The sequence below is a fragment of the Rhincodon typus genome, unplaced genomic scaffold (genome assembly GCF_021869965.1).
Source record: "Rhincodon typus isolate 14 unplaced genomic scaffold, sRhiTyp1.1 hic_rhity00000856, whole genome shotgun sequence".
Lineage (NCBI taxonomy): Eukaryota > Metazoa > Chordata > Chondrichthyes > Orectolobiformes > Rhincodontidae > Rhincodon > Rhincodon typus.
Genome location: NW_025966494.1, coordinates 3,392 through 19,970, shown reverse-complemented (window position 1 = coordinate 19,970; position 16,579 = coordinate 3,392). Strand labels below are relative to the sequence as shown.

General features: G+C 45.9%; 1 protein-coding gene across 1 annotated transcript; it reads left to right on the top strand.

The window, feature by feature from the left end:
* The first annotated feature begins 11,780 nt into the window (after positions 1-11,780).
* LOC125481096 (early growth response protein 1-like) lies at positions 11,781-15,041 on the top strand. The gene is made up of 2 exons (XM_048592233.1): positions 11,781-12,170; positions 12,821-15,041. The coding sequence occupies exons 1-2, from the start codon at positions 11,999-12,001 to the stop codon at positions 14,218-14,220; spliced, it is 1,572 nt and encodes a 523-aa protein (XP_048448190.1). The 5' UTR covers positions 11,781-11,998; the 3' UTR covers positions 14,221-15,041.
* Positions 15,042-16,579: the final 1,538 nt, after the last annotated feature.

Genomic DNA, 16,579 nt, shown 5'->3' with positions numbered 1-16,579 from the left:
ATATGGATGATAATGGAATAGTTTAGGTTAGATGGGCTTCAGATTGGTTTCACAGGTCGGCGCAACATCGAGGGCCGAAGGGCCTGTACTGCGCTGTAATGTTCTATGTTCTATGTTCGATGTGTGATATTATGATGCAGAAATCTCCTGTGATGCATGTTAGGATATTTTCTGAAAGGTATAAATATATACCTTTGTATAAATATAAACCATTGCGACAGTGTCATCCATGTCATACACAGATACGTTGAGAACTGGCTGCAGTGTTTAGGCGCTTCCCACTGTCACCTGTATGCTGTCCCTGTCAATAATACTGGTCGGCTGCTTTGACTGCTGAGGATTCTCTGTGATTGGGGATACCCTGTTTTTGGCTCTGCTAATGGGCCATTCCTGTGTGTACGTCAATAACAACTGGAGCTGAATGCAGAGCTGGTTCTGCAGAGAGGACGGGAACTGCCTCTTTGGGAGACCCTGCCTTAAACTGAATGACGCAAACTGCACATTTGAATTTATATCGCAGCAAAGAGCTGGAGGTTGAGGTTGAGCCGCGCATCCTCACTGTGATCTGACTGCGTCAGAAAATGCCTGACCTGGCAATAGGCCAACTGTACACTAGAACAGGGAGAGTGTGGGGGATGGGTAGTCTAAATCTAACCTGTCGTCACAGGGACAAGGTTCTCTGTACAGGGGTCAGACTCTCTGTACTGGGGAAGTCGCTGTTTGTCTGGGGGCAGTCTGTTTGCACGGGGAGCAGTTTGTCTGTTCTTTGGGCATTTTTTCAGCACTAGGGGCGTATCTCTCAACTGGGAGGCAGTCTGTCTCTGCTGGGGATAGTGATTTTCTAATGGTGCAGTCTCTCTTTCACCTGGGAACAGTCTCTCTCTCGGGTGGGAGGAGGGATGTGTGTTTGTTGGGGGGATGGTCGGGGGCGAACGTCTGTCTCTCATTGGAAGGGTTGGGCCGTTTCTCTTCACTGAGGACAGTCTCTCTGTACTGGGGGCAGTCTATCACCCCTGGCGACAGTCTATTATAAAGAGCAATCAAAACTGGGAGCACGCTGACTGTTGGGGTCAGCAGTAAGCAGCGTGCTTCTACGGGGAATGGGGGCTGGGGTGGGGGGGGGGGGGGGTGGTGGTGGAGGTGGAAACCTGCTTGTCCATTTCGAACAAGTGTTACAGACTAGCACAGTCATGGGTTCAGGACCACATGCGAGACGCAGCCACGATTACAGAGGCACAATGGAGAAAGGTCTAAGGCCTTTCAGCTTCATATATCAGGCTGAGAGCCAACTCCTGACGAAGTCCATTTGAAGGTTTCGGGCTGAAACGTTGACTTTCCTGCTTCTAGGATGCTGTCTGACCTGCAGTGCTTTTCCACTCTCACATCTATTGACTCTGGCTTCCAGCATCTACAGTCCCTACTGTCTCCAAGTCATTGAGAGCCGACTATGTTTAACGTGAACTATACATAGTAAATATAAACTGAGTAAAGCTTGGGTCCTGAATTGAATGAAACCAGTCTGTATTGAACTTGATGTAATGTCAAATTGGAACTGTGGAAATTGAGACAATTTTTGGAAATAAAGGCTTGTTTCTACAGCAGGCAGTTTGCCAATGAACCAGCGTGCTAAGATTGGCAGCTATGTTTTCTGCAACCTGTTCTCTGAGCTAAGGGAATGACTGGTGTGTGCACAGATTTCCTGGGAAACGCGGGGGATGCCTGAGGCAGCGATTCCTGACCTCACACAGTGGAACTGTCCTCTTACAGCATCCCAAGCACGTCTCTCCCCTTCCCCAGCTCTCCCTCAATCCTTGTCTCTCTCTTTCTTTCTCTCACTCTCTGTCCCTTCTCCCTCAGGCACAGAGCTGGCTGTCAGGAGCAGGTTTGTGTTTTCATGACTCGTCGCTGCTACACGAGGCTCAGTGAAAGTCGGAGTTATGCAGGTTCTGGGAATGAAATGGAGGACATCACAGTAAACCCGCCCAGCTTTCATCACATGGGTGTGTTCTGCAACAAAACACCCCCGCAACAGCAGGGATCCCGTCTGCAGAAACCTGGCGTTAGTTTCTCTGCTGAATCCCTGTGTGGATCTGGAGCTCCCCTCCCCTCAGGATAAGCTGCGTCTACATTACTGCAGCAAGTAAAACTATTCCTCCCATCCCCAATCCGAGGCTGCTGCCGGCACATCGTCTGATTTTCGAAGCAAATAACATTAGTGACCCCAGAGACATCCAGAAAACAAACCGAGGGAAATCTCCACAGGAAATAGCAAGAGGGAGACGGAAGAAGAGATAGAGAGGGGGGAAGAACACAAAGGGAGGGAATGCTGCAAAGCACAAGGAACAGGAAGTATTATATAACGTGACTGCAAACTGCAGCAGGCGATGATGGCAGGAATCCATTTTACAAATAAAAATGATACATGTAGCAAGTTAAATCTAACAAAACTCTCAGAAGTACATGGCAAATCTAGTTTGTCGCCCACAACTCGAAGAGAGACACCGTTCCAATAAGGGGGGAGTCTCCTACAGCTCATTTCAGAAGCCAGACGTTATTTTGGGATTCAGGGCTAGACCTCTGGTGGGATCCCCGAAACGGTATTGGGGAATGCTAGAGCTGTGACAAGGCATGTTGGAGCTATGCTGGGGAATTTGGGAGCTGTGCTGGTGACCCTTAGAACTGTGCTGGGGAATGTTGGAGCAATGCTGGAAAATATTGGAGCTGTGCTGAGGGATGTTGAAAGTGTACTGGTAAATTGTAGAGATAACACAGTGTGGAGCTGGAGGAACACAGCAGGCCGGGCAGCATCAGAGGAGTAGAACAGTTGACGCGAAGGGCCCCGACCCGAAACGTCAACTTTCCTACTCCTCTGATGCCGCCTGGCCTGCTGTGTTTCTCCAGCACCACACTGTGTTATCTCTGACTCCAGCATCGGCAGTTCTCACTATCTCTAGTAAATTGTGGAGCTGTGCTGGAAAATTTTGGAGCTGTGGTGGGCATTGTTGGAGCGCTGCTAGAAGGTTTGGGAGCTGTATTGGCATCCGTTCTCACTAGGGTAGCTGGAAATTAAGTCCATCTCATCACAAAAGTTAAAATTTTTAAATACTCCAAGATTCCCCTACTTTTAGACTGGTTGGCCAAAAGCATGGACAATGTTTCTATACTTAGCACAAATTACTATGTATTACAAATAATTCGTCTCTAGTTACAGATAAACAGTTATGAACCATTGGCATATAACGTTACCAATTAAAGCTCGCATTCCTCTTTAAAATTCCTCTTACTCACACACAGACATAAAAAGGGGTTACAAATGGAGGGGAAAAACTTGGAAAGAGAAGAGTGTCCATCTGAATAACCTCATGTCCTGAGTTTTAAATTTTTCAATGAAGGCCAGTGAATTATGATCAGTGCAAATTAGAGTTTCCTTGTTTCTGTGTCAGACATAGACTTCGAAATATTGAAGAACTTACAACTATTCCAAAGTCTCCTTTTCCAAGGTAAAACACTTATTCTGATACTGGTTTAGTTTCTTAGAGAAACGCCCCATTGGCTTCTCTATTCCTGACACATCCTGCAACAAGACACCACCCATCCTGAAGTCACTGGCACCAAACACCATTTAGAAAGATTTAAAAAATCAAGGGGGGCCAAATGGTTCAGTTATTAAGATTACCTTCCGTTTCTCAAAGGCCACCTGGCTTTCTGCTGGCTATAACACTTTTGCTGTATTTTGTTCGAAACAAATTTATTAAAGGTACAGCTATTGTACTGAAATTATGCACAAATTTCCATTAAAATGCACATATTCCTATAAACCTCATGATTTCTCATTTACTTTTAGGAACAAGGAATTCTATTAAAGCCAAAACAGAAATTGCTAATGAAACTCAGAAGGTCTGGCCACATAGGAGGAGAAAGCTGATGAAGCCACGTCAGACTCAAAAACTTAACTGGGCTTTCCCTCCCCAGATGCTGCCCGACCTGCTAAGTTTCACCAACAATTTCTGTTTTTGTTTCAGATCTTCAGCAACTGCAGATCTTCGTTTTAATGCTTTTAGAGCCTTCACGTTTACTGCCCTTATCCAACCATATGTCCCTAGTAAGTCACACTTGAGTTTCAAATTCACGTTTGTTTAAATGTATTACTTAGCCATGAACTGTATTCCTTAAATAGGTCTTTGACTTGTCTTGTGTTCTTCCCAAATGATATTATATATAATAAAACATCCTCCAAATACACTACACAGTTACAAACTCCAGCTATGATTTGATTCTGGAATGTAGCTGACACTTTCTTTAACCCAAATGGCATCATTCTACATTGATATAATTGGTTCGGTGTAACAAAAGTGGATATATCTTTCATCCTTGATGTTAATGGCACTTGCAGTGCCCTTCAATAGATTAGTCTTAGAATGGAATGAGACATGGCTAATCCTATCAATGCAATCTTCCAACCATGAAATTGTGTACGCAACTGCGAATCCCACACTATCAACATTCTGAGGATTACCATTGATCAGAAACTCAACTGGACTCACCATATTAATACAGTGGCTGCAAAAGCACATCTGAGGCTAGGAATCCGGCAACGAGTAACTCGTCTCCTGCCTCCCAAAGCCTGTCCACCATTTACAATGTGCAAGTCAGGAGTGTGATGGAATATTCCCCACTTGCCAGGATGAGACTACCTCCAACAACACTCAAGAAGCTTGACAACATCCAGGACAAAGCAGCCCACTTGTTTGACACCACATCCACAAACATCCCACTCCTTCCACCACCGAAACTCAGTAGCAGCAGTGTGTACCATCTACAAGATGCACTGCAGAAATTCACCAAAACTACTTACTTTGTAAAACCACGGACTTCTGGCATTTAGAAGGACAAGGGCAGCAGATATATGGGAACACCATCACCTGCAAGTTCCCTTCCAAGCCTCACACCTTCCTGATTTGGATATATAACAGAGTTCCTTCACTCTGGCTGCATCAAAGTCCTGGTATTCCCTCCTTTATAGCATTATGGAGTCTCCCTATAGCACATGAGCTACAGTGGTTCAAAAAGGCAGCTCACCACCATCTTCTCAAGGAAAACTTGGGATGCGCATTAACTCTGGCCAGCCAGTGATGCCCACGTGCCACAATTGAACAAAAAAAATCACCTTTCCATAACCTATACAAAGACTACTTGATCCTTCAATTTAGGAACTAACACTATTGGTGAATTCCAGCTGCTTTGACCAGGTTCAATCAAGTGGTTTTCCAGCATGTTCTAAATGTCTGTTTCCACCTAAGCTTGTTGCTCTGGGATCAGATAATAAAGATATTGTTTTCTCAGTCCTGACTCTCCCATGTCCACATCAGGCTGAGTGAATGTAGTAAAATCCAAGTGTGCCTGTACAGGTTACCTCATACTTTCTCAGTAGTTTACAAAATCCTCCCATTGTCCTCCCTTTCAATATGAGAACACAGAATCTAACTGTCCCAATATTTCTCTGTTAACTAGTCAAACTGTAGAGAGTTCAAATTGAGAACTGTCCGCATCTTCCTCTCCCTCTCCCTCATTATCCCTGTAATTTTCTCCTGTTACTGTCTGTCACACTTAGGTGATGTAGTAGGCAGCATCTGGGTGCCTGTACCCAGGGCACGTCACTCTGTCCACTTTTATTTTATTTACTTTCTCCTTTTTTGGTGGAAGGCAGTAGGAAAGTGGCTTCATCGAGGTCTGGAGCATGACGGAGGTTGGTGAGCCTGAAGCAGGACTCTAATGGATGACAGCGAGGTCACTGTTGAGCTCAGAGTGGGACTCTGGCAGCGGCATCAAGCAGGTGGCTGGCGGAGGGGTGAGTATTGGCAACTAATATCTGCTGCTGTATCGACAGAGGCGATGTCGAAGAGGTGGAGCAGGGATGTTTTGTGCAACTGATGTGGCTGTGATGGCGGTTCCTCATGGCCGTTGTGACCGCATCTGGCTTTGGTCTGCTTCGGTGTCTTCAGCAGCACAGCCCATGATTCCATTGGATGGGTCGGCAGCAGCTTTGGCGATGTGATGGTTTCAGCTCAACATCTAGTGGCTTGAGCTTCAGCCTCTGCTTGTCCTCACCCTCAACAAATTCTCTTTCAACTCCTCTCATTTTCTTCAGGTAAGAGGGGTTGCTATGGGTACCCGCATGGGCTCTAGATATGCCTGCCTCTTCATGGGGTACGTGGAACATTCCTTGTTCCAGTCCTATTCCTGCCCCCACCCAGAAATCTTTCTCCGATACATCGATGATATCACCGGTGCTGCATCCCTCTCTCGTCTGGAATTGGAAAACTTCATCAATTTCGCCTCCAATTTCCACCCTGCCATCACATTCACCTGGTCTATCTTTGACTCCTCCCTTCCCTTCCTCGACATTTCTGTTTCCATTTCTGGGGATAGACTGGCCACTAATATCCACTACAAACCCACTGACTCCCACAGCTCTCTGGGACTATACATCCTCACACCCTGCTTCCTGTAAAAACTCCATCCCATTCTCTCAGTGCCTCTGTCTCCGTCGCTTACGTTCAGATGAGGCCAACTACGACAAGGGAGCCTCCGAAATGTCCACCTTCTTCCTCAACTGAGGATTCCCCACCTCCGTTGTTGACAGGGCCCTCAACCAGGTCTGACCCATCTCCCGCAATTCTGTCCTCACCCCTTCTCTTCCTTCCTGCAACAGCGATAGGGTTCCCCTTATCCTCACCTACCATCCCACCAGCATCCACAACCAGAAGATCATCAGGCACCATTTCCGCCACCTCCAGCGAGAAGCCACCACCAGACACATATTCCCCTCCCCTCCCTTGTCCACCTTCCGCAGGGACTATTCCCTCCAGGGCACCATGGTCCACACTTCCTTCACCCTCAACACCTCCCTACAGCCCTACAGCACCTACCCCTGTAATTGGTGAAGATGCAACACGTGCCCATTTACCTCCTCCCTCCCCAGCGCCCAAGGGCCCAAACATAACTTCCAGGTGATGCAACACTTCACCTGCACTTCCCAGAATCTAGTCTACTGCACTCGCTGCTCACAATGTGGTCTCCTTTACATTGGGGAAATGAAGCGTAGACTTGGTGACCGCTTCGCAGAACATCTACATTCTGCTCGCAACAAAGACCCTGTACTACCTGTTGCCTGCCACTTTAATGCACCACCCTGCTCCCTGGCCAACATCTCTGTCTCTGGCTTGCTGCAGTGTTCCAGTGAAGCTCAGCGCAATCTGGAAGAACAACACCTCTTTTCCGCTTGGGGTCCCTACAGCCCTCCAGACTCAACATTGAATTCAAAAATTTTAGGGCCTAAACTCTCCCATGTCCCAGCCGCCTACTCCACACACCAGGCCTTGTTACCACATAGCCTGCCATTACACACCCCCGGTTATTAGTCACTGACAGTCCCCACTAACAACTATTCACCCTCCCAGCCTGATCGTTAGCAACTCCTTTGTCTGTCCAACTGTCTTTCTCGCTATTTGGACTCTATCCTATCGTTTACTCCCTACCCCACCCACCTCCCTACTTTCTGCATATAAACTGACATTTTCCAAGCCACTATCAGTTCTGAGGAAGGGTCACTGGACCTGAAACGTTAACGCTGTTTTTTCCTTCACTGATGCAGCCAGACCTGCTGAGCTTTTCCAGCAACTTTGTTTTTGTTCTAGTCGCCTGGGATTCCTTTGGACGGCTTTTGTGAGGTCTTCCTTCCCAAGACTGGCAACAAGGCGGGCCCTTGGGGTGGCTTCATGATTGTGTGGAGTCTTGCGGCCCAAGATTTCAGAGTCACAACGTGGATGGCCCACTTTGGTTGCAGCTTTCAGCCCAGAATTCCAGTGGCCCGGCAGTCTTTAACTGTAACTGAATATCACCCAATCCTGACGTTACATCTCTGGATACCTAGCCTCTTGTAATTCCTTTAAGCACAAGTGTTATGCTAATCCCTCAATCATCTCTACCTTTCTAGCTCTCTCAAGCAATGCTGCCTCCAATTTACCCATCAAGTCAATGAACATGGTCTTTGAAATTTCCTTAAAACTGCAAGGGGCAACTTTGCCTCCTGCAGGAAATCTTTTTAGCATTCCCAGAGCTTTGTTTTAAATGCAGCACAGACCTAGTGTTTTCCTTCACCTGCGTTGTTTAGTAATATCATGCTCACACATCCACATTGCCTCAGTTTCAAACCTAAAAGCTCCCAAACATTGTTATAATTTACTGGGGTAGTGCACTGGAAATTAAGCATCACTATTCCTGGAGTCATCACAAAAATTAAAGATTTTCACATGTTATAAAGATTGATCCCCACCAATCCCCAATGAAATAAAAACTAAAACACCCAAAGAGGAGCAACTCTCCCTATAATCTATAAAAGGAGTGTGAAAAGTGGTGTAACCAGCCTTTCAGCAACTTCTAGTGGTTAAATAAAATAAATCCTTAACACTCACTTTACAATCCATAAGTCACAATTTATTTATCTAACTCTGACAGTGAACAAATTAACTAAACTATTAACAAATTGAATAAATCCTTTCTAACTACTAACTGTTCGTGAATAAAGCAAGATTCTAATGGTATGCTGTTCCAATCAATACAAGGCCCAGTTATACTTTTAAAACAATAGAATTTGGTCTCTCGAAATCACAGTCAGGTTACGTGTCTTCCGGAATGTCCTTGTGCCTTCTCTGTCGATTCTTCGGTCAGGAATGCCTTCTCCATCAATTCTTCTGTCAGGAGCATTAACTAGTTGTACCATGATACCTTTGTTATTTAGGTGGTGTTTTTTCTATGACTTAGAGGAGACTGTGAGAGGAAGTGATCCTCTCTTGCGAGCTGACGACTGTTAACTCTGGCAGTTGGTAGTTAGCTCTCTAGTCTTTGTTCAAATGCCGCCTTCTTTTATATCCTTGATGACATATTAATATTTCTTACAATAGGATTGGTCTTATGTTGTCAAAACCATCAGATTAAAATTTAGTTGGTTTTTAGTACCTAAGTGCCTGGTTCAGATCTATTGGCTAAATTCAAAACTTGTCTTGGAGAAAGCTGCTGCTTGGCCTGCTAACCTTTCAGTCTTTTGATACAAATGTTTCAATGCAGGTACTGTCTGTATACTTAGAAACTTTCAAGCTGCTACATTTTAAATCTCTAACCATAGAAAAAGCACATCACCTTCTAAAGGGACCATGCAATAATTGCCCCCACCCCAACACTTTACAAACACCAAATACTAACTTCCTACCTCCCAAACCACAAGCACTCTACACAACTTCGCAACACAAATGTACACAAAGTTTCCTCAATTTACCTTTCAGACCCAGGTTGACAGAAAACCAGGACCACGCTTCTGCACTTACCAAAAATTACTTCTTATTACAAGTAATTAGACTCCAGTTACAGGTAAAATTCAGAAGTGTTGGCACATGACACTACTGATTAATATTGTAATTACCTTATACACACCCCTTTACACATGCACAGAGTCATGGAAAGGGAGAAAAAACATGATTATTGATGGAGGTAAAGTTCAGTAGTTTCTGTTCACAAGGGTTACTGACATGATTCTGATCATCCTCATGTTGGCCAGAATGCTTCTTCTCAGTTATCCTTCTCTGGATGCTTCCACCGGTTTACAAGAGGCACAGGCTGGCTGGTTCACTTGTAAAAGGTTTCTTATTAATTAGAAGTCACCGCCAACAGCAAGTGCTGAAGAAAAGATAATCTCAGGTTCTTCTGATTTAAAATGGCTTACTGAAGAGAACAAATAGTACTTGCAACAACAGTATCACGTTACCTGCTTTAAGAAGATGATGTAATCTTTTTAAACTCTGGTTTCAAAACATGTTCTTTTGTTGGCTCAGTTTACAATTGAGAAGACACAAATATAAAAATACACAATCCGTACATGGAGAGTTGAAGTTGTGCTGGGGAGGTTGGAGCTGAAATGGTGAATTGTGAAGCTGTGCTGGTGAATGTTGGAGCAGTGCTGGAGGATGTTAAAGCTTTGCTGCTGAGTGTTGAAACTATGCTGGAGAATGTTGAAGTGGTGCTGGATAATATTAGAGTTGTACTGCTAAATGTTGGAGCTGTGATGGGGAACGTTGGAGCTTTGCTGGAGAATGTTAGAGCTCTGATGGGAGATGTTGGAGCGGTGAAGGGGAATGTGGGATCTAATAGGGATTGTTGAAGCTGAGCTGGGGAATGTTGCAAATGCGCTGGGGAATATTAGAGCTTGCTGGAAAATGTTGGAGTTATGCTGGAGAATATTAGACCTGTGAGAGCTCAGCTGGGGATTGTTGGAGCTATGCTAGGGCATGTTGGAACAGTGCTGGTGAATGATAGAGCTGTGTAGGGATTTTTGGAGCAGTGTGGGGGCATGTGACATCTGTGTAGAGATTGTTGAAGCAGTGCTGGGGAGTTTTGGAACTTTACTGGAGAATGCAACAGCTTTGCTGTGGAACATTGGAGTTGTGCTGGACAATGTAGAAGCTGTGCTGGAGAATGTTGGAGTTGTGCTAGGGAATATTGGAGCTGCGAGAGCTGATCTGGAGAATCTTGCAAATATGCTGGGGAATGTTAGAGCTGTTCTGGAGAATATTGGATCTGTGGGAACTGAGCTGTGGAATGTTGGAGATGTGCTGGGGGAATGTGGGAGCTGTGCTGTGAATGTTGGAGCAGTACTGGATAGTGTGAGAGCTGTACAACCGGTGCTGGGGAATATTGGAACTGTGTTGGTGAATGTTGGAACAGTGCTGTGGATTGCTGGATTTGTCTGTGGGAATGCTGGAGATATGGGAGCTAAGTTGGGGGATGTTGCAAATATGCTGGAGAATGTTGGAGATATGCTGGAGAATATTAGAGCTGTGGGAGCTGAGCTGGGGAATATTCCAGCTGTGCTGTGGCTTGTTGGATTTGTATTGGGGAAGGTAGAATAACAGAATCCCTACAGAGCGGAAAGAGGCCATTTGGCCCTTCGAGTCTGCACTGACCTTCTAATGGGATCACCCACCTTATCCCCGTAACCCTGCATTTACCATGGCTAACCCACATTAACCTGCACGTCTTTGGAATGTGGGGTGAAACCAGAATACACAGAGCAAAATCAGGCAGACACGGGGAGAATGTGCAAACTCCACACAGTTACCAAGGCTAGATCGAACCCGGATCCCCGGCGCTGTGAAGCAACTGCGTGTCATGGTGTTCCCCCAGATGTTTGGCCCATGATCCGAAACATTGGATTTCTGCAGGAAACGCAATACTTCGCTGTGTGTGTGTGTTTGTTGCTGCACCGCCTCGGTCCCACTCGGCTCTTCTCGGCTCTGCTGCTCCAGCACTTTCAGCCTATGTCGCCGGAAGCTCCTTATTTGGGTAGCAAACCTTGCCCGGCGGATGCCCAAACATGGGCAGTGGGTGCGGCGTGCCCAAATATGGAGTGGCGATCCTGAGGTCTTCCGGGGAAGGTTGTCCCCAGTCTGGGAGGGTGTTGGCGTCCCGGACTGGAGGGGCGTATCGGGCAATGTGCGAAACCCTGCTGCCTGTCTAATGTGCGCTGTCTACTCTGGGGTTGGGGGAAGGGGAACCCTCCTTCTCCGGCCCTGGGGGAGGGGTGTCCCCGGTCCCGTGACGTCACGGATTGCCGGCCGGGAGCTGCCCAAAAATGGGCTTCCGCAGCTCCTTATATGGGCATGTACGTCAGCGGCTGGGTAGAGCGGAACCTGTTAAATAGAAGGCGCTCCCCCCGTGCCGGCGCGGAAATTATTCAGTCAGCCAGCCAGAGAGAGATTCAGAGAGCCAGGGCCCGGCCCGGGATACCAACACCGAACCGGGCAGGGACAGCGCCGCAGCGGACAGCCCTGCACAGCGGACCGCAGAGCAGCCTGGCCTCCCTGCAACCAAACACAGCCTAGGCTGTCCCTGGGCTCCCCCTGTGCTCTCCCTCACTCCCACTCTCTGTGCTATATCGGAGGCTGAGATGGTGACTAAAGCCGAGATCCTGCCGCCCTTGCTCACGGAGCCGCTGTACCAGTCGGTGGACACTTACCAGAAGCTGGAAGAGGTGATGATGACCGGCACGTTAGTGACAGCCTCCACCGACCAGCCGTTTTATGGGGAACCCCTGCAGCAGTTCGAGCATCTGTCAGCAGGTGAGTCCTCGGCCGAGAGTCTCCAGACTCTCAAACCCCCTGTCGAGCTCGCTCGCCCCCTAGCAGCTCGGTGTTAATAATGATGACAAAGGACCGCGTCCACTGACCGCTCACAAGTGTGCAGCAGACCTTAGGACGCTGTCCACTCGATTTGAGAGGACATTGGGAATCTTGTGTTCTGCATTATTTATGACGGTACAGCGTCAGGAAACACCACCCGCGAGCGAGCACCTAGCAGGGAATACCGAGAGGGAGAGGACCGGAACGTCCTACACACGGGAATCACCCCTCCCTCCCACTCACACATGCACAGGAAAGTCCAAACACAGATATATACACACACTTATACAGGTATGCACAGAGGTAAACAGATACGTTTACACCGATGCAGATACTTGCATACATCTATTTACAAAGATAGTGACAAACATTAACACATTCACTGAGATATTAATACAGATAGACACACATTGGACTAGCACACAGGGACACCTATAGACATGCTGACAAGTTGTCTCAAGCAGACACATGTATACAAAATGCGCACATATTCATTTTTAACCAAAACAATACAGTTAGAATGAGGTCGTGATTCTCGCTGGTTGTTGTTGGACGTAATCTATTAAACGGCTCTTGCTTCCTCCTTGCAGACACTTTTACAGATATCTCTCCCGGAGCCGAGAAGAACCTCATGGAGCCGTATTCAGCGCAGAGCTGCCGCCTCCCGTCCATCGCCTACACGGGCCGTTTCTCTTTGGAACCGGCTTCCAGCTGCAACAGCTTGTGGCCGGAGCCCCTTTTCAGCCTGGTCAGCGGCATCGTCAGTATGAGCAGCAGCAACAACCCGGTTTCAGCCAACCAGGACAGCGACTCCGAGGCGATGTGCCCGACAGCCTCGACCGGCTTCAACGGCTCCAGCTCGGAGATGTTCCCGGGCCAGTCGGACAGCTTCCCCAGTGGCCCCAGCTCGATCCAGTACCCGACTTGCTCCAACAACAAAGGTTTTCAGCTGCCAATGATCCCGGACTATCTATTCTCGCAGCAAGACGATCTGAACCTGGATAGTACAGAACAGAAACCATTCCAGAGCGTGGAGCCGAGAGGCCAGCCCTCTCTCATCCCACTGTCCACCATCAAGGCAATAGCCAACCAGGGCAGCTGTCCTGAGACCAAGAACACGGTCACTTACCACTCGCAGCTGACCAAACCTTGCAGGCTGAGGAAGTACCCGAACCGGCCCAGCAAGACCCCTCCACACGAGCGGCCGTATGCCTGCCCCATGGAGACCTGCGACCGCCGCTTCTCCCGCTCGGACGAGCTGACCCGCCACATCCGTATCCACACCGGACAGAAGCCGTTCCAGTGCCGCATCTGCATGAGGAACTTCAGCCGGAGCGACCACCTCACCACTCACATTCGCACGCACACCGGCGAGAAACCGTTTGCCTGCGAAGTCTGCGGCAGGAAATTCGCCAGAAGCGATGAGCGGAAAAGACACACCAAGATTCACCTGAGGCAGAAGGAAAAGAAAGTCGACAAAGCCCTGTGTATTTCCAGCCCGCCGGCAATCTCCTTCCCGTCCCCGGTCACTAACTCTTATCCCTCCACAATAGTGGGCACCTCCTTTGAATCCCCAGTCACTAGCACTTACCCCTCCACTATAGTCAGCACCTCCTTTGAATCCCCAGTCACTACCACTTACCCCTCCGCTATAGTCAGCACCTCCTTTGAATCCCCAGTCACTAGCACTTACCCGTCCAATATAGTCAGCACCTCCTTTGAATCCCCAGTCACTAACACTTACCTCTCGACAATAGTCAGTACCTCCTTTGAGTCCCCAGTAACCAATACCTACCCCTCTGCAGAAGTGAGCACCTCTTTTGATTCCTCAGTCACTAACACTTACCCTTCTACAATAGTCAGTACCTCCTTTGAGTCCCTAGTCACTAACACTTACCATTCCTCAGTCGTAACCAACAGTTATCCATCAGTGACCTCCCCGTCCTCTGAGATTGCATCCACTCTAACACCAAGGACAATTGAGATCTGAAATTGTTCGAGTCTCCAACATTGAACTTGTTTTTATATAAATAAACTTCACCTAGCTATTGTGTACTTGTACGCCAAGCATTACCCCTTCACAATTCTGCAGATGCTATTCATGTGAAGATTATTCAATGGGGTTGGGGGGGGGGATGTTTGCATATTCCATCCTGTATTATTTGGAGTTGGTGGGACCTTTGGGAAACCTTTCCATTGTGCAAATGCTATCATCAGTTCCTTTCAATGAAACAAAAAGCATACCTGGAATGCAATGAGGTGCCAGCATGTGCAGGAGATGTTTGTTATTCTGTGGAGGTCACATCCGTACTTGCCTAGTGGCAGAACCTTTCTTTGTCTCTCAGTTTGTTTTAAAACTATAAGCAGTCTGTGTGCCTTCTATGTGTAGCTTGCTGACGTGTGTCTATTAGTGGATACACTGCATTAAAGCCTTAAAGGTGAAAGAGATGGTCACTGAAGGCACTTTGCTGATGGAACGAATATTAGAGGGAAGGGGAAGAAATGCCAAATGAACATTTCTTTCAAATGTAAGCAAAAAAATCTAAAGTATATTTTTGTAATCTAAGTGTAAATAGATTCAGAGCCCAGATGTTACTGTTACCTACCAAGTAGGCGTGTATTTTTTGTATGTTCTCAACATGCGTTTTGTATGGTGGATACATTTCAACATAGTGTTTGTAAACGGAGCGCCTGACTGTTCTCGCTTCTTACACATTGGAATGCGCTTTACTGCCAATTGGATATTTGGTGTACAATATATCCTTGAGGAAAAACAAAAAAAAAATAAATCTTTAAAAGATTTATCTCTTATTTTTTTGCCTGATTTATGTATTTGGCTCCTGATTCAAAGTGTAAGTTGTAGAATCACTGAAAGTGAATCATGTCCAGATACAATTATACTTCAAAGATAAGCAATCTACAAGCACTTTCACTCCTCAAACAGAAGCAATCAATTCACAAACAAATATCTAATTCAATTAAAATTAAGATTGAAAAGCAAAACTGTAGCAGAACAATAGGCCACCTTTAGAAAGGGGATAGCAGAGTCAAGGTGTGTTCTCACCAAGGAGAAAGGTGGACAAATAATACTATACATGGATGCTCGAGGAAACAGAGTGAGATGAAGCTGAAAATTATGTATATGACAGATATCAGGTGGCTAAGATAAATGAGAACCATGCTGGATATTAAAGTTTTAGAGGGGTTAATAAATGAACAAGGAGCAAAGAGAGAATGTGAGAAGACGCTGGCAGGTAATATAAAAGGGAATCCCAAAGTCTTTAAAAGCATATAAATATTTTAAAAGTTTATATCATGGATACCTAATTTTAGAATTCAAATATTTAAAACTTAATTCCAGAAACTGAAAAACTTTTTATGGAGAAACCCACGTTTGAGAAACTGGAAGAGTCCTAAGTTAATTACAATTCAAAGCCAATTCAATTTGGTTAATAGTCAGAGTCTGAGATGTGAAAATAATAAATTGTGCCTTAGTTTTCTAATGGACCAGACTTACTGCAGTTGTCCCCATCAGAGATGTAAATTATTCATGTGGGTTTCAGAATCAAAGATTTATTTTGAAGATAAAGTTAGCACTTTATCTGGGACATTTATACATGTCATGATACCACAGGGATAGACTTCAGAGACGGTTTTATTTTGGGTTTTGGTTCTATCTGTGCGATTTCTCACAAAGATATAGTTGAACTCTGGGTCAAAAGCTCCAAAACAGATCAAATCAAAAGCATGTGTCTATCAGAAACCAGAGGCATTTTTGAGTTTGATTCAATAAACAAGAATGCAGTAAGGGTCATGGTTGAACTGGGGAGTTCACAATTGAAGGACAGTGTTAGCACATTCACTTAGCTGAATGCTGCTAGAGGGCCCTACAAAATCTCATACCTCAGAGAAAAAATGGAACTGCTTAGGAGAATTAAAATGATGTCCTAAGAGCTGTGGCATACCTTGGTTTGGTTCCAGGAGAAACGAAAGAACCTTGCAAAGATCCTGCAATCTGCAGAGGAATTCTGGTAATATAATAAAATTTAGAATGGGAGTGGTCTGTTAAGATTTTCATGTTTAACATTTTAGTATTCACAAACTAACACCCTAAATTAATAGTACTTGCTTTAATTCTTGTTCAATAAATGTTTGTGTTTAAGATATTCAATTTTATGATGTACTTGTTTCCATTCAGAAATGGGAGTTTGAGCTACTGGTCTCCACTGAATTTGTAACAGTGGTAAAAGGAGGAGTGGAATTGATTAGGTACTTAAAAGGGGATTTATAAATGGAGTCTAGGGAATTGTCTGAGATACTAAATTAATACTTTGCATCTTCACAGACAT